Source organism: Stegodyphus dumicola, chromosome 7 (genome assembly GCF_044657685.1).
Source record: "Stegodyphus dumicola isolate Sdum_Otavi_A_Nest chromosome 7, ASM4465768v1".
Classification (NCBI taxonomy): Eukaryota; Metazoa; Arthropoda; class Arachnida; order Araneae; family Eresidae; genus Stegodyphus; species Stegodyphus dumicola.
The window spans coordinates 100,566,929-100,586,145 of NC_140774.1; the positions used below are offsets into that span (position 1 = coordinate 100,566,929).

Below are 19,217 nucleotides of genomic sequence, written 5' to 3' on the forward strand. Positions count from 1 at the left end.
GTAAACTTCCATAAAATGTTTGCATACATAATCATTATTTCATATTGTTTTATCGAAAATATCCTGTAATTTTAAACTCTTAGTTCTGTTAGACCTGAAAATACTACATTTAATAATTTGGTAACAGAGATTGATGAATTTCTGAATTAAGTCATCTAGCTCATCATTATAATATGTTAGAAATAGTAGAATTTCGTACATTATAATGAAATGGAATTTGTAATCAGGTTTTTCTGAAAGTTAGATTGTTACATAGTTGAATACTTTTGTCTGTTTGTTTCATTAAGGACAAAAATGCTTTATTTTTCATGTAATTTTAGTTAAATTTAAGTGTTAATTAAGTTTTAGTTTAATTTTAGTTAATAATTAAAAGTCGTAATTCTTAGAGCATTTCGTGATTAAAAGAATGTTATAAAAATTTCTAAGGGTTACATTTGACATATCCTTTAGAACACATGATAATCAAAAAAAAAAAAAAAAAAAAACTAAAACTTAGTGCCACACTACAAGCCTCACACATGATAATCTCTTTTGTAAAATTTCTTTATTGATTTCATGTAAATATTTTTACCCCTTTTATTACACATACACACTTATTCTCATTTAGAATTTAGTAACTAAAATCTCTTACTCATATTCTGCAAATCACTTTATATGTAGAGAATGTGTTTTATTTGGAAGTTTCTGTGGGCAGTATATATTTTCTTATTTATCCTATCATTCAGAATAATGAAATATAAAAAGTAATTCTAAAATATGAGCACATTTTATGAAGCACAATTTTTTTTAACTATTGTACTTTTCCATTTGCTGCATTTTTATGAAATTGAATTGTGCTTTTGTAGCAAAGAATGATTCATCAAGATCGATGCGAAGAAAGAAGAATTAATGCTAAGAATTCTGTTGAAGAATATGTGTATGAAATGCGAGATCATCTCTCTAATCAACTTAAACCATATACTGATGAGCAGGTGCTGATATTTAACTTAATAAACTTTTTTTAAGTGATGTTATTTAACATAATATGCTTTGGTAGGACAGCATGTCAGCACAGTGCAGCATGTCAAATGCTTTTCCATAGCCCCCCCTTTTTTTAGTGAATGTGTGTGTGTGAGAGAGAGAGCCTTTTTCTGCTGAATATTTAGTAATTTACATTTATGAAATTATCCTAAAATTTCAACAATATTCAGTGCTTGTTTGCAGGTATTTTAGTGGCAAAGAGTATTTGTATTTCAGGTTGTCAAATTTTTGTGTATACTTTTCTTTGCTGCTAAACATTCCTAAGAGTTTTCTCATACCCTTTTCTAAGGGTATTTATTATCTGAACTGAATGTGTAGTTCAATAAATATCTTCAGAACAGTATTAGGATTAAGTTTACTAGTATTACCTCTGCAAAATTACTCACTAAAATAATTTTCTGTTTGGAAAACTAATTTGTATTATTGTTTTATATTTATTTAGGCAATTCATTACAAATGCATGCATTTATACTCTGAATTGATTGTTAAAAATTGTAATATTTATTTTCAAATTTTATAATCAGTGTCTGGATTGCTTAATTGTATCTCAGAAGTCTGTGTTTTCCTACTGTTTGCTATCTGAAATCAAATGGAAATGAAAGAAAAACCTTGTAACAGAGCAATAGGTATAAATAGATAATTTATTAGAGCTTCTCTTGTGATTAGTGTACTAACATTTAATCTTCTAAGGTCAGCTTGAAACACTCTGTTTTAGACTTCAGTACTGCACAGTCAGAAACGTTTTTCTGCATCCTTCTCTTGTATGATTTTGTAATTGTAACGAATGGTTCGTTTTCGAACATGCCTCCATCACAAAGGTAGTAAAATTTGCATGGTTGACAGATGCTGCACTGTGCTGTTGGTTAGGTTGCTAATTTCTTTAGTCTAAAACCTCATTTATATATTTCAATATATAAATTGTAAATGTCTCAATGCAGTAGACACTTTTTTTAGCTAAAATAAATAATGTGCTCTCATTTTTTCCTCTTCTCTAAACTGTGCATTTTGGAAGATATAAATGTTATTTATGCTGTTAATAGCAAATTTAGACATCATAGAAAAAGGAATATCAATTATGGTGTTTTTCCTTAGACCCAAAGCTAAAACCCCTATTATTCTGTAATTCTGCATAAGCAGGGAATGACATTCGTTAATGTAAGGGTAATGAATATTATTCCCGGACATCTGAAAGAATCATTTAAACAATTTATGATAATTATAGTTTTCTTTAACTGAAACACTTCTTTCATTTGAATAATTACACATTAATTCTTAGTAATTTTCAGATATACATCTATTGCATCAGATAGCAAAGTAGTTTAAAATTTTTTCAAAAGTTTTCATTTAAAATTTTCCTTTTTTTCTACCTATCTGTAATAAATAAATAAATAAAAATTAAAATACCTAGTATTTCAAATTTTGGAAGTTAAATTCGAGACTCCATATTCAGAACAAAATAATTGAACATTTCAGATAAGCAATAATTAGCAAAGCATAGAATGATAAAATTTTGTATATCAAATTATTTAGAATGACAGAAATCCTAAGTATCACTTGTCTGCTTAATTTTTCATTTAATTTTAAATGAGGAAGTCTCACTAATTTTTATGCTTCCAAAATCTGCTATACTTAGCATGTTTACTTATATTTATTTGCTTATTTTTTCATCTTTTTCATTTTTTATTCCTCTGTACAGTATTTACTAAGACCCCTGCTTTGCTATTTTTTGTTCTAAAATTTAGTAGAATTGTATAATCAAGTATATGAATGAATGAAATTACACAATGAGAGAAAGAAATTTAATTGTCTTATTGTATAGAATATTTATACTGTTTAAATGCTAAATAAACTACACACATATGTTAATTATCTTAGATATAATTTGTATATCTCCCACTAATTATGATGGCCATGTCTAGTTGAATGATTCCATTTAAGTTTGCGTCTGCTGTACGGGTTATGGTTAATGTTAGGTTAATTGATTAAAGCATAGCAACTCAAGGGCTGTTTGCCTATGTGAAGGAAAACCTTCATGTATGGTGTTTAAGGGAAACTATCTCAAGTCCATATTATACATGAAGAAAACTTCCATTCGGCCATCCTTTTCGCCTGGATTCGAACCAGGTAGAACTTTCCAGCGTTCAGCGATTTTACCACTAAGCCACTCGTGAGCTCTATCCTAGTTAATTGTGTGTATGAAAGAAAATAAGTATTAATTTATCATTAATTTTTTGTACTTTTTTCTGCATATATGAATAAAGTGTTGTATTTAATTAGGTAGCTTGTCTTTCATTCTAATCAGAATTCTGCTTTCATCAAATATTCACCTGCATTTTTATTTATTAAAATTTATCCTAAAATGTAAAACGGAGTTATATTTTCTAGCAAATGCAGTGCATATATATATATGTCCGCATAAAAAAATGGAACTAATAAGCAAATAAGTTTATGCTTCTAGAAAATGCAATATTTTGAAAGAAAAGGTAAAAACAAAACATAAATTGAAGGAGTCAAATTCTTGTCACATTTTTTTAATGTGCAAAGAATAATTCCATAAATCTAGAATATTTAATGTATAAGCCTTTATATAGATTTGTTTTTTTTGCTTAAGTATGTATGGACATGGTTGTATTAAAATAATTTATCTCTTCACCTATCATCTTTTATATTAAAAACTATATACAATCTTTTATGTTATAAATATTATCTTAAGGTTTGGCTACAAGTGGGGCATTTATTCTCTTTGTTTTTTTTTTTTTTTTTTTTTTTTTTTTTTTTTTTTTTTTTTTTTGATAAATTTTAAAAATGCCCATGTTTTTCTTATTTATATAAGATGATGAATTCTGTTAATACATTACTTTTTAGCATAATTTTGTTTAAAGTTTGTATTTTATTTTTAAGGAGTGCATTGATTTTAAGCATAAACTTGGTTATGTGGAAAATTGGATCTATGAAGATGGTGAAAATCAAAATGAAGCTGTTTATGAAGAAAAATTATCTGAATTGAAAGTAAATTTCATATACTATTTAAAGCAAAATTCCATTTTTAGTTTATATGCTAACATATGTTTCTTCACATGTAACTTTTAGCATTTTAATTATGAATTCTATTTTTAAAAATAATTAGAGGAAAGTATCTTATAATTTTTTTCATCCTTTATATTTATTTTTAGTAAATCTGAATAATAAAAACATCTAAAATTTAATTGGAGCAGTGTTAATTCAGACTTTATTGATCCTGCTGATATATTATTATTTCTGCTGCAACAAATGTCTTGTATTTCATATAGCTGTATCAGAGAAGCACTGTTAAATGCATATTAATACTGAACATATAATTAAACCTTTCCTTTTGAAATCAGTTTCAAATTATGATATGATAATATTCTATTTATTTTTTATTTGATTGTAAATACATTTTGTATTATTTTAGTCAATGGCTGAACCTATCTTGAGAAGAAAATATGAATGTGAACATAGAACACCTGCTATAGAAGAATTTCAGAATCTGATCTCTGAAGCTCAAAACATTTTAAGTTCTTACTTATCTCCTGATTCTCCATATTCTCATATTGATCCTAGAGATATGGAAATGGTAAGATGAAATTTTGCTTTGTGCATGTGCATTTAAAAACATGCTCTCTTCCATTCTGTACAAATAAATGTAGGAATAGTAAAAAATTCTCCTAGATTTGGAGTCAAAGCCATTGAAGACCAAGAAGTCCATGATTCAGTTTTCAACTGAAATCCCCTTCCTTCATGTTGACTGAAATGGTTAATATGAGTTCCTTCAAATTTGTTTTAACATAATTTATTTATTTGTGAGTTAGATTATCAATACAGTCAAAAGTCTTTAATCCGGACTCGTCGGGACTTCGGCGATTCCGGATTATCGATTTTTCCGGATTATAGATCATCAGTTTAAATCTGGCAAGATAGCATGCAGTAATTATAAAATTAAAAATATGAAACCGTAATTTATAAAATAATGAGCAATTATGATCTAAAGGGTATCAAAATTTACAAAAAAAAAAAAAAAAAAAAAAAAAAGCTTAATATTTATTTGTTTACTTTATTAAACATTTCTTTAAACGCGCGCATGCTTACCTTACGCATAGCCGAAATTAGAAAATTGCAACCAGAAAACTATTTGATTTGTATTCGTGATATTTATAATGACGAGGAATTTGATTTAAATCATATCAAAGACGGAGTACATCGAGATTAAATACTACATTTAATAAGGAATTATAAGCCGAATAAAATAAAAACATCTGCTCTGAAGATAACGATAGTGGTGACAGATCAACTTCCAGTTCATTGCCCGTCGCGACGTCCCCCCCCCACGCAGAACAGCGTGAAATTGATAAACAGATTTCGGAACGGTTAGATAAACAAAGGATATACCTTTATCCATTTTTTGTAGCAATTCGTTTTTTGTTTGATGGACATCGAATCATACTTTCGTTTTCTAGATCCTTTGGGAGCTCCAGCATCGGAAATTCTATTTGACATAATCGAAAGTTCAAGCTTACTTTTATAAAATTGCTCTTACAGTCTGCAAAAAATAATAAGCCGGATCCAATTCGAAGATTAAGGAACAACGCAATCATCAACATTAACTGAAATAGATAATTAGATAATTTTAGCTCATGCCGTCCGACGCGAAAACGTATTCTGCACTTGCGCAGACGCATGTGCGCAGTCGTAAATGTCGGACGCGTAAAACGCCTATGAGCATGCGTCAACGCGGTGCATGCGCAGAAAGATTTTAGCTTTGAGGTCCGGATTATAGATCATTCCGGATTATGGGTGTCCGAATAAACGACTTTTGACTGTATAAGGCCAAGAACAATAGTACTTCATAATTTTGTCATGATCATTTAAAAATTTAAGGTCAATAAATTTGATTTATAGAATTTTAGGTTAACCAAATATTTCCCACAGTATGTTTAGTTTAAAATTGGGCAAGGTTTAGCCTTAGTGTGTAGAATTATGTTACAATGTATAAATTTGTAATTGTGTAATATCTGTCTTTCGAATTATGTACATTAAAAAACAAAAAATAATAATAATAAAACATTAAGTCCATTGAAGAGAAATGTGTATATATAATACATATAAATCTGTACAATTTTCTATTTACTTACAGCTAATATATACATTTATACTTTACTTACTTTAGGGGTTCTAATGCTGAAACAAAATTGTGAATGTCTTCAAATGGTAGGGGCAATCTCTGTATTTTCCAGCTTTCCCCCCCCCCCAGTTTAGGTATATGTCAAGGCATTCTTAATAGAAATGCCTTTTGCAATCTTAATAACCTTTTCGCGGTGGCGTGCTTTTGTTTAAAAAGCTTGTGCGGGACAGAAGGGAATCGAAGGCAGTCACCATACAGGAGGGAGGTTTTGCATCGCCACGCCTAATTTTATACAAAAAAATCAGGAAAAAAAAGTTTCACTTCTAGCATCATAATTTTTAGTATCATTTTAGATTATTACTTGAGTTCTTATATATCTTAAAATTAGTAGTTAATAACTTTTTTTTTTTTTTTTTTTTTTTCTTTATTATACATGAAAATATACTTTAAAAATTGCTTATCTTGTAAAATAATTTTAGCAAGCGCTATTTAAATTATTCCAAAGTTTTAATTGATAAAATCCATCAATAAAGTTTAAAATTAATAAAACAATGCAATAAAGACTATTTACAGTAAGAAGTAACAAAATTTTAAATGAAAAGTGAGTGTGGTAAATCTCGAAGCACAGAAAAGTATCACTTTCTAACTTTTTAGAAAATGAATCATCACTCTCATTTGCATTAGTAAATGGCTCGCTAACCATACGAAGGTACTCTTTCTCTGATAAATAGCGCCTTTCCACCGTAATAGACTGGAGGTGAGGTTTTCCTGAATAAAAAGAGATGAAACGGTTATATATCTGAAGGCAATGCAAAACGTAAAAGAACTCCACACAGTAGCCCTAAGACCATACATTGTAGAGGAAAAAATAGAATAAACAAAGGAATTGGATATAAATCAGACACGAGAATGTTTTCATTAGCACGCAGCGATTTAAAGAGCCCACCTCTGTTTACGCTTTCCCTCCCCACCCCCACCCTCGCAACAGCAGATGAGTAAATATCAAAGTCAAGCAATATATATCAAACTCTAGGTCAGGAACCTAAACCTGTATTCATTTCAAAAGTAATGGACATAGGATGCCATCTAGTGGCCTTCAGAAAAATGTTCCAGCTTAAAATGCGTATACGCATCACCTGTCCTCTGAATGCAATCTCTAGTGATGCGTGGATGGGACACCCAGCTGTAAGAAACATTCTTAGGGAATGCGTATATGGGACGCCCATCTTGAAAGGGTTAATGAACATTGGTCTAAAATTTTCTGTGTGGAAAAAAAAAAAAAAATATTGTGTCATAGTAAATGAGTACAAATGTTAAATTACCCAGCACAGCCATTTAAGAAAGTTTTCAAGAATGACAATGTTTAATTTTTTTTAAATGATAGTTCTGACTGATTGTAATAGCAATAAATATTAGAAACATACTATAAAATTTCATAAAAATAAATGAAGAAAGATCTTTTGTAAAAAATTTTGGCTTTACTCTAACATTTGAATTTATTTCAGGTTCAGAAACTTGTTGATGAGAAATTGAAATGGCTTCAACAGCAAATGGAAAGTTTAAAAGAGCTTAAAACACATGAAAATCCTCCTGTCTTAACTGAACATATAAATGCTGAGAAAGAGGTATGTCTTTTTAAGGTTTTACAGTGTACAGATTCTTTTCAATTTTAATATAAAGAGATTTTTGATTTCAGTAAAATGCAGCCATAAAATTAATTTCACTTTTTTATCTTTTTCTAACTAGAAATTGAAGCAAGCAATTTATCCCATTTTCAACAAACGAAAACCAAAAGCTGAAAATCCCAATACCAAGTGTCAGAAACCTCAGTCCAGTAATAATTGTTGATATTGTATATTTGTAAATTATCACATTTATTTATTTCATTATGTAACATAATTATGAGTAGAGTAATTACAGAAATGTGTAATTTCAGATTTAGTTGATTTTCTAACTTACCACTTCATTGTTATCCATGTTGCAATAATTCACAAGAGATCTGTTTTTCTTTGTAAATTTATATACAGTAGAGCAATTTCATGTTTTGTTTCAATTTACTGTGATCTTTATTTGTTAGAAACTCATGTTTGGAAATTAGATTTTATAAAAAGAGACTGTGTTGTAGAGTGTGATTTAATGTGATTTTGCTTTGCAACAATCATTTCAATAACTTCATTGTATTAAATGTAATTTTTAGCTTTATGTATTTATTATTTTGTTTAATATTTTTGGCCATCTAATTTTTGTGAATGAACCTTATCAACGCACACATAATACTGAAAGATAGAAGAAAATGAATATCATATTGGCTTAAATGTAAGATAAAGTCTTTCCCTTAAAACATCCTTCTGAAAACCTTAGTCATTGTGTATATCTGCATTCCAGATTTAAAAAATTTCTTAATTATTCATTTATTATTTAATTTTTATACTAAAGAAAAAGAAAAGTATATACAGTACAAAGTCCATATTTGGGACTTTGGCGGTTCCAGATTAGAGATCATCAGTTTAAACCTGGTAAGATGGCATGCAGAAATTATACAGTTAAAAATATGAAACCATAATTTATGAAATAAAGAGCAATTATAATCTAAAGTATATCAAAATTTACAAAAAAAAAAAAGCTTAATATTTATGTGTTTGATTTATTAAACATTTCTTTCAATGTAAGTTGTTTAAGTTGCTTCGTTTTTTGTGCTAATACTTTCTCTTTAATTCTATAAACAGACATAATTTCTTGTTCAGTTACAAAGTACCACTGTTCAAGTCCTGTAATTGCTGTGTCGAGAATACCGAATAATTTACCAATCGAAATTTTTTCTTTTTCAATAACCTCTCTGTCACTTTCTTCACTATCGGAAGCAGTATTTTCTGGATCTAGAACCATACTACAGTTTTCGCCATTCGTTAATTGATTGATGATTAGGGCATTGTCGTCACAATGAAAAACATGCTCTCGCTTTGTAGATCCTTTAGCAGCTCCAGAATTGGAATCTTTTTTTTGACATAATCGAAAGTTCAAACTTAATTTTTATAAAATTGCTCTAACAGGCTGCAAAAAATAATAAGCTTGATCCAATTAGAAGATTAAGGAACAGCGCAATCTGCAACATTACTGAAATGCCTTAGAATCAGCAAAGATAATTTTAGCCTAGCTTATGCTGTCTGTTATACATTAAACATGCATGCGTAAGGCATATAAAAAAAAAAAAGTTTGTGGCTTTGAGGTCCGGATTATAGATCATTCTGGATAATGGACGTCTGTATTACGGACTTCGTACTGTATTTAAGTTTTCCTGAAGGTGTGGTATTTCAAGTTAAATATTTTGCAGAAAATTTTCAACATATTCAGCTCATGTATGTGAGGCTATTTTAATGCAAACCACTTATCCTTCCCCGTTAAACACTTTAATTATAAGATCATCTTACTTATTAGGCTATTATATATTTGAGCCAGTATGATAATTGTAATCTGAATTTAGTTTTAAATCAGCATATGGAATATTTTGCTGCTTTTATACAAATTTGCATAAGCTTTGAAGTTGTGAGTTTTTAACCTTATAGGAGTTTTTTTACGTTTTTACACTTTTCATTTATTTTGATTAGTTTTTAAAAGTTTATGGTTGTTTTCATACGTGTATTTTAAGCCAGTAAAAATGAAAATATTAAGATCTTTTATTACTTGTTCAATAAATTAGAACAAAAAATATCACATTTATATATTTGGATGCATACATATATAAAAATACTTATCCAAAAATTGGTTAGGAGGAGAGTGTCGTTTTTATAGAGTTAGAATGGGTGAAACAAGTTTGGTTTCCAGTTTAAAACTGTGTTAGGCTGTTGAAATACAAATTAAGGAGATTTGTAAAAAAAAAAAAAAAAAAAGAAAAGAAAAGAAAAAAAATTATCCTGATTAAATGAAGATACTTTTTTGTTTCAGTATAATGAAATTTCAATAATAGGTATGAAATATTTTTAAATTTGAAAACTATTCAAGTCAAAGGTAACAAAGTCTGGCTACTTACGTGCAAGTATAACCAATGTAGACCAGTTTGGCAGTTTTTTGCAGAGGAAGAAAATTATGACTTAAATTTGAAAATTATTATTAATTACATGCATATGTATTATTGCATATTGCTATTATGCATATTGTAATTTGTCCTGAAAATGAGTCAATAATTTTTTGTTTCATTTAATTTCTCCCCCCCAATAGAAATTTTGCAGGAGTAGATTTCTGATTTGACAGTAGGGAAATCATCTTTTGGGAATAGTATTATGTGAACAGAAAAATTGTAAAATTTGCATGTTTTCATTATCTAAATTTTATAGGAAGAAAAAGAAAAATTAAATTATAATTTTTTAATTTAATGCTTACGTTTGAAACCAGTAAAATTAATATTTTTTATTATCTCTTCAGTCAAGTGAAACAAGAAATATCAAATTTATTTGTGTAAATGTAATATTTATATGAAAGATTTATCCAAAGATGCGAGTGATATCACTTATAGAGTTGAAAAGAGGTATTTATGATTTATAAAAAAGTATTAAGTACCGTATTTGACGGCATATAAGACGCACCCTTATTTAGAAGGCCACACACAAGGCAAAAAGTTTCAATATTCCACGCGACAGCGCAGTACCAGAATAACTTAAAATGTGTTTTCTTTTAGTTCTCACGTTTCATAATGAAATGCTAGTATTTTTTCTTCATAATCTGCTGGCATTTTCTGTGCAATAGTTGTTTTTGTGCACATTGATAAGCCTTGCCTTTTCATGAACCTGTAGCACCAGCCCTCAGACCCTGAAAAGTTCTGATTCCCATGTTTTTCTGCAAATTTTTGGCCTCATTGATTATCATTGTGGTTGAAACACTTTATCCCAGATTTCCTCTTATCTATCACCCACATTTTTACGGCATTTTCAAGTTCAGGCCAAGATGGAGCTGGGCATCAAAGGTTATGTTTTTGTTTTTTTTAGCACGTTCAGTTGATCTTCTTGCAGTCGCCAAGTACGTATCATTTTTTCGGTAGGTGGTAAACCGAAATGCCTTGCTGCTGCTGTGTTTCCATGCACTTTGGCATAGTTTAACACTCTTAGTTTATACTGAATTGTATAGCTTAATATCTTGTTTCCTGTAGTCATATTTTCCAGGGTATTTTTTTAAAACAAATGCTTTTAAGCACAGATACTGACACGTTTATACAGAGTAGCACCGATACCGACACGTGTGTTGACTGAGTCAAAGAAAGTCTATGTAAAGAAGGAAAGATTCTATAGATGTAATGTGACTGTCGAACCTGTTTGAATTTCGACATCAGCTTCGCGCTTTTGAGCGACAGATCTTTCACGCATGCGCAAAATAATTATGGCAGATGTAGAAAAAGTTATCTGTGTCTAGACCTTTATCCGGGCTAAAAATAGCATTCAGTATTGAAAGTTAACCTGTGTCCTTCACATATAAGACGCAGGTAACTTTTCTTAGACCAAATTTAGGAAAAGAAGTGCATCTTATAAGCCGTCAAATACGGTAATCAAAATGCAGGTTAGGAGTTTTCTGATCAAGAGACTTAATTTTTTTAGCTGAGTAGAGAAATATTTTGTTTTAAAATAAAAAATATTTTTTAAAATATATTCTGAAATGAATGCTAAAAAGCTTAAGTTTTTAAATTTATAATTTGTGTAATTGATTTAAAGTTTTAGATTTATATTTTAAAAATTAATTGCAACTTATACATTTGCTTGAGGGAAAAGCATAGTGTTGTATAGTATTGTATCAGAATGAATAAAATCAAATAATCTTGAATTTTTCTCTTGTCTCTGTTTACATAACTTTCATTGATTTATCTAAAATTTTTGAATGATTAGAAACCTTATCATTTTAGCCATAATTTATTCATTTTATCGTCATATAATGCTGAATCGGTGATCTCATCCCTTCTTTGATTGCCTGTTCTCCTAGATGTTGGAGATTCCCTTAATTCTTATCAAGATTTGTTTTTATGTTGCTAATCTTGCTTCAGGCCTCTGAGTTGCATGACTTTTTGACCTTATGGGGAAGAACTGTATTTATAAATGGCATTTGTTAGCTAAATTTGTATAACTGTATTTTACTGTTTGTTTTCATTAGTGCCCATTCATTATGATGATATTTAGATTATTAAAGTGAATAAGAAAACAAAATACTTTAAGCAATAAGTTAACATATACAGAAAAAACTCATGGCCAGATAAAAGCAGTCATGCCACTAAAAGGGTTAACATGCAGATACTAATAAATTTCTCTTTTTCCTCATCTAGAAAATAATAGAAGAATGTCTAGTAATTTTTTTCCCAAATAATCATTTGTTCAGTGTAGAAATATACAGCTAAAATTCACATGAAATCTTTAATTTTTGACTTTTATAATGCTTTGATATTGTTAAGTTACCAAAATAGTGTAGAGCACTGCAATTGGTTTGAAATTAGGATACAAAATCATACCTTGCTGAGTTTCTTTATTTGTTTTTAATATGTAGGTAAATAAATTTTTAAGTTTGCGTAAGTAAGCAAAAAGGAGTTTTAGTATAATCTAAGTTTTTCTCTTCCAGAGTTCATTGACAATTCATAAAGATGTGTAAACATGAGAGTAATAGCAGTAATAATGTGTATTTATTTACTGCTGTGTGGTATTAGCAGATGCTTCAATATTTGCTTTCTTTGCTGTAATCAAATAAACAAAACCAAATTGGCATACATTTTGCTTTTTATCACATGTTTTTATATTATTACTGCTAGTTTTACATTTACATATATTTATGAGTTTTCAATCAGCTCTGTGGAGGGGTGGACTATATTCATAAATACTTTTGTATGGCTTTAATAAGGGAGCTAGAAAATGTTGTTAACTGTGTAATCTTACTGCACTTTTATGTGCATTTTAAATTAAGCTCTGTATTAAAATTTGTATTCCTCCCCTATATTATATGTACATGCGTGCATAAATAGATTAGGGATTGTTGTGCTAATTACAATTCTGCTAATGATAGCACAGCTCAAGACAATGCAAAATTTGTCAAACCAATCAACATTGAAACTATACTGTTGTGGCTTACTTATCTCTTTTTGCTATTAGAATCATTTTCAGTAGAATACTCCCAAAATTTTTTTATAATTATGCTACTTACCCTTTCCATTATGTTTTATCTTATGGTACTGTACATTTACCATGCACAATATATTAAGAATTGCCAATGTGTGACAGATGGTGTTTATTCATTTTCTGTGAAATCTAACAAAATGGTTTCCAGAGTGTTGCCATTCAATGAAATATCTTGAATTATATTTTAGGAGTACAATTACTTAACAAATGCAATTTAAATGTGATAAATGCTCTTCTTGAAAATTTAAATCTTTATTTTTATTAATATATGATTGATATAATTTAAAATACATATATTTTGTAATATGTACTTATGCTATTTTTATGAGAATTTCTAACATTATCTTCTTCTTCTCAATTGTGGGCACTTCCTTGTAATGGAATTGGCCACTAGTAAGGTCAGAAGTGGTGGCGATTTTAATGTGGAGGCACCTAAGAAGCAGCCACCGTTACCTCCTATGAAGGGACAGACAATTTTACACCCATGCCTTCTCCGGGATTCGAACCCGAGACCTTCAGTATAGCAGTCAGGCTCCCCTAACCACTATACCGTCTGAACAGCATGTGTAACATTATAATCAGGACTAAAAGATTTTTCTAATGTCTTATATTACATACTGTCATACATAATTATTTAACTTTTTTTTTTTTGTTGTTGTTGTTGTTGTTGTTGTTATTTGTGCAACAATAGTTTTACCTGGGTGTAAAAGATTCTAGCAATGTAAAAATTCTTTGTACTCTAATTCCAGACGCAGAGCAAAGTTTAGTTTTTTTTTTTCCGATGTGTTTGGAAGGAAATTTTCAGAGCTGTTTTACATTGCAGCAATGAAATGGTATATATATATATATATATATATATATATATATATATATATATATATATTTTTTTTTTTCACTTTTCCAATAATTTTCTGTCATTAACATCTGCTGTCTTTGGCAACTGGCTGTAAGATAACAGAATCGCAAGCTGAAAATCTGATATTAACAAAGTATGCACTTTGGCTATATCAGAATCATGCACCACTTTGCAAAATGTTTTGGATCTTTTTTTTTTAATCTGATTTTTAGAATGTTTCTTAACAAATGATATTATGCTTTTATATATACTATATATATATACATGAATGATTGTATAGAATAACTTTATTAAATTTAGCATTACTTTGATGCTTTGAGGTCTATTTTTAAAAATCTGTTAGTAGCATCAGTTCTGTTCTCTACTGTGTCAAGTAAAACAAGTTTGGATAGCAGATAGTGGTATTCGGTTTAATCATGATCACTTCTGTCTTTTTATTTTTTCTAAATATTTTCTTAATTTTCTGTACATAAAATTAATTTTGAGGTTTTTCGTGAATTTTAAGAATTTTAGCACACGTAATTAAATATTTGAAAATAGAAAATCGTAGAAATAATGGCAAGTTGTTACTGATTATTAATTTACTACTGATATTAATTATTTTTGTATGTGTCTAATTATCTTGCTGAATAAGAATAAATTTTTAGAATTATCTTTCTTGTGTATTATTAAAATTTTTCACTATGTAAGATTCCAGTCTATGTAAATTAGCTACATTATACTACTTTTCAGTTTTTAGAATTTTCTTTCTTGTGTATTATTAAAATTTTTCACTATGTAAGATTCCAGTCTATGTAAATTAGCTACATTATACTACTTATCAGTTATAAACAAACTGTAATTTTAATTTGTATGTACTTTTTATTCTTACACATTTTCCTAGCTGAATATCAATTGCCAAAATCCAGTCTGATGCTTAACAACAAAATATGTGAATAGTTTAATCATAATGCTGTTGCTGAATCTAAATCTTGGCCTGCCTTTAAGAGTTATATTATATATATGTTATAAATTATTTAATATTACTTGCATATTAATTATTAGTTAGTTGCACATTAAATTTTTTTAAAGTAGCAATACCAATACTGCAAATCATATAACCATTTTATTGTCAGTCCTTCCACACCTCTGAAGCTGTCAAAGAAGTGAACAGTATTATTCTTGCAGAAGAAAAAGAAATATCTCGAATCATTACATGATTAATTGAAAGTTAATTCCTGTGGAATCTGGGATGGGAATGAAATTCTGTATGTTTTTCATAAACCATATTAAGTTTATGAAAATGTTATCTACATATATTTTAATGTTTCCCCCCCCCCTCTCTGTGTGTGTGTGTGTGTGTGTGTCAAGAGTGCATTGATTTGCAGAAAGAAAAGAATATGAATGAAATTATCTAAATTTATTATCATTCATATATTGTCATTAGAATTTTATCTGTCTGTTGAAAATTGGTTTCAAGTAAGATATTTATTGTATCATAGATTATATATTACCAATTAGCCAAAGAATTTCCTATTCATGTTATTATATATCTTCAGTATTCTAAATCTTACTGCAGTTAATTTTTGAACAATGGTGAGAAATAATTTTATACGGGGTGAGTCTAAATTATGTTAACAAAATAAGAGGGGTAATAGTACCTATCCAGACAAGCAATAATTACCATGGAACATAGGGTTGCATTCACTCTGAGAGGCTGTTTGTCTGCTGAATGTTGGCTGATCACTAAATAATGCAGAAAATCATGGATTGTTATTCCTCATTCCGAACATCCACTGCACTGAGTCTGCCCAGTGGGGATAATCATCTTGGCATAAACTTTGCACATTCCTCATAAAACATGCCACACCACCACTTCCTGAGAAATGCCTATTTCGCTCACGTACATATGAAAGGAGCTGCTGAAATTCTTGCTAATATTTGCAATTCCGTTTTTGGTGTTCATACATTTTGCAATTGTTGTTTTAAGAAAGCAAATGAACTGGTTTCTTGCAGTTGTCAATCAACACTACCAAAGGTATGCGTTGGAAACTGCTGCTTGTAAAATCTCCATGCTTCACGTCCGTTCCCTTTTGCGTTACCATATGTGAAGTGCATATCTGCCAATTCTTTGTATGTGTACTTCACCATTGCCTTCACGAAACATTTTGGACAATGTTATCATGGTAATTTTTCAAAGTGTTTAATGTTGTACCGTTTTTAAAGGGCAGCATTTTATCTGATTGGCTTTCTACAGAACCTATTAAGAATTTTGATCTTCTTTGAAGATATTTGTTTTAATGTTAGTGTAAGATGTTTGTTTATGCAAATTCTTAATAACTATTTTGATAACTAACAATATTTTGATTTTTCTTTATGACTGAATGACCGTAAAGCGTGTATCAGTAATTCTATATATGTTCTGGAGGAAGGATTTTGGTATCATATGTTGACATGCATTGTAAGCCACTACAAATAAGAAAGGTTATGAGGCTTCAGTATTTTATCTGATAGTACTGAGTTATCAGAGCTTGTAATAATATCGTGGAATTTAGCTAATTGCTTAAAGATTTTGATACAGTACAAAGTCCATAATCCGGTTTCGGCAATTCCGGATTAGGGGTTTTTTAGAATTATAGATCATCAATTTAAATCTGGTAAGATGTCATGCAGAAATTATACAATTAAAAATATGAAACCGTAATTTATGAAATAAAAAGCAATTATTATCTAAAGGGTATCAAATTTTACACAAAAAAAAAAAAAGCTTAGTATTTATTTTTTTACTTTATTAAACATTTTTTTCAACGCATGCATGCGCATTCTCTACGCGCATGCGTAAAGTTTGTGGCTTTGAGGTCCGGTTTATAGATCAATTCGGATAATGGACTTTGTACTGTATCAAAAGTTGACATGCATTGTAGGCCAATACAAATAAGAAAGGATATAAGGCTTCTGTACTTTATTATGATAGTACTGAATTTAGAGCCTGTAATAATGTCATGGCATATAGCTAATTGCTTAATGGCAATCCCCTCCCAACAATTAACATGGAATGAATTAAAATTTTTTCCATCCAAAAGTCAGCCAAGCAATGAAATAGCTGAACATTGATAGTTTAATCCTGGTTCATATTGAGATAAATAAGCATGGGAGATTTTTGGTTTTTTATATTGCCTAGTGTAAATATGAGCTAGTTTTCCATAAAAAGTTCTCCACTGAACCATCGCTTTCCTTAAGCAGATAGGCCTTGCATGTTTTCCTACAACTCAATATTCCTTTTGATCAAAACTGAGATAAGGCTTTGGTAAGTAGCCATCCTGCAGTTTTCCGTAATTAACTAATGTAGCATTTCTTAAACTTTTTTCAAGTAAGAGCCACTTTTGTACATTAAAATATTCTGCAGACCTTCTTACTCTTGTGTGGCACGGAAAGAAGTTTTTCTTAGCATATGTTGTTATTATTATACTACTTATACTTTTAAAGTTATCTTTATACTTAATATTTTTAAATGCAGTTAATTAATTTAATTTATACGAGTGATAAGTAATTAATAGACAAAATTTATTTTTGTTTTAAATGCATGATCTTATGTTATTAATAAAAAATTAAATAAGTGTTGATATTAACTTAAATGAGATAGATTGCTAAGACTAGAATGGGGAATCTGTATAGGATAATATAGTAAATTTCATAAAATGTCGGTTTTGGGAGAAAACATGATGCATGAATGCCATGTGTAATTTCTAAACTTTGAGGTTTTCAACTGTTGTTTTGGCCTCCTCGGTGATTTGTGCCCAGAGGGCGCACCGCACAAAAAGTTAGTTGTGTTACAGAACGTAAGGGAAGCGGACACGCCAAAATGTCGGGCGTATTACCGCTAATTGAGGTAATTGCATCGTGTCTGTCAGGTGGCAGAAAACTAGTATGATGTATCAATTCACATGCCAGGTGGCAGAATATGTCTATCATGTACATGCCAGGAGGCATAACGCTTGTAAATATGCCAGGTGGCATACGACTTGTAAATAAATGTACAGTAAAATATCTTGGTGCAATAGATCAAGGAACACGCATCAACAACCTTCTGATCATTTGGATACGTCTTTTTTTTTTTTTTTTTTTTTTTTTTTTTTTTTTTTTTTGGTGACACCAGACTTGATTTGTGGAGATGAAGAATGGACGAAGAAAAGTAGTGAGTTCATGACTGAAAAGCCAGTATTTAACGCGAAGAAATTCGAGGTAGGCCCTTTTTCATTTTTCCAGTTTTGAATAGAATTGTTGAATAAAAATCTAGGTGATTATTATAGTTGATAGAATCTAATGGTAAAATAGAGGCTATAAATAAGGCAAAGAAGTTGCGTATGGTGACGCATAACTTAACTACCAAGTTGATGAGTAAAATAGATTCTGCATTGTTAGAAGAGGGTGAAACCGTGGATGAGAAATTAAAAGAATTACTCGAAATGTTACTTGAAAAATCGCAGTTGTTGAAACAATACGATTCTGAGATTGAAAAACTTATAATTACGGAACAGGAGTTGGAAACAGAATTAATTTCCGCGCAGGAATATCAGGAAAGAATTATAAGTTTTAAATGTAAAATTCAGGAAAAATTAAGAAAAAACACGTGTAAAGTTGAATCTAGAAATTCTAGTGGGGAAACTATATCTCCGAAGTTGAAAACTTGTGAAGTTAATACTTTAAAATTGCCAAAATTAACGATTACAAAATATTACGGTGATCCTTGTTCTTGGCTTGAATTCTGGAATCAGTTTAGTAATTCCATTCACCAAAACGAAAGTCTCAGTTCGGTTGACAAGTTTTGTTATTAAAAATCGCTTTTGGGAGGTTTAGCTTTAAATGCTATTAGTGGATTAACATTTACTAGTGAAAACTATACGGTGGCTGTTGATATACTAAAAAACCGTTTCGGCAGAGATGACCTGCTAATTAATGCGCATATGAATAAATTGTTGAGTTTAGAACCTGTAAAATATTCCGGAAATACGGCTTCTTTGAGGAAGCTTTATGACGATATAGAAATACAAATAAGGAATTTAAATTCTTTAAACCCCTATTT

The 19,217-nt window shown here is 29.6% G+C and overlaps 1 protein-coding gene across 1 annotated transcript in view; it reads left to right on the top strand.

Annotated features, from left to right (window-relative positions):
• LOC118200801 (heat shock 70 kDa protein 4-like) overlaps window positions 1-14,809 on the top strand; it is a 110,873-nt gene extending 96,064 nt beyond the window's left edge. The window contains exons 13-17 of the mRNA XM_035372762.2: window positions 846-971; window positions 3,922-4,029; window positions 4,454-4,615; window positions 7,666-7,785; window positions 7,907-14,809. Of these exons, the coding sequence (XP_035228653.1) occupies window positions 846-971; window positions 3,922-4,029; window positions 4,454-4,615; window positions 7,666-7,785; window positions 7,907-8,008 (618 nt within the window). The 3' untranslated portion in view covers window positions 8,009-14,809. The remainder of the gene's footprint in view (window positions 1-845; window positions 972-3,921; window positions 4,030-4,453; window positions 4,616-7,665; window positions 7,786-7,906) is intronic.
• Window positions 14,810-19,217: the final 4,408 nt, after the last annotated feature.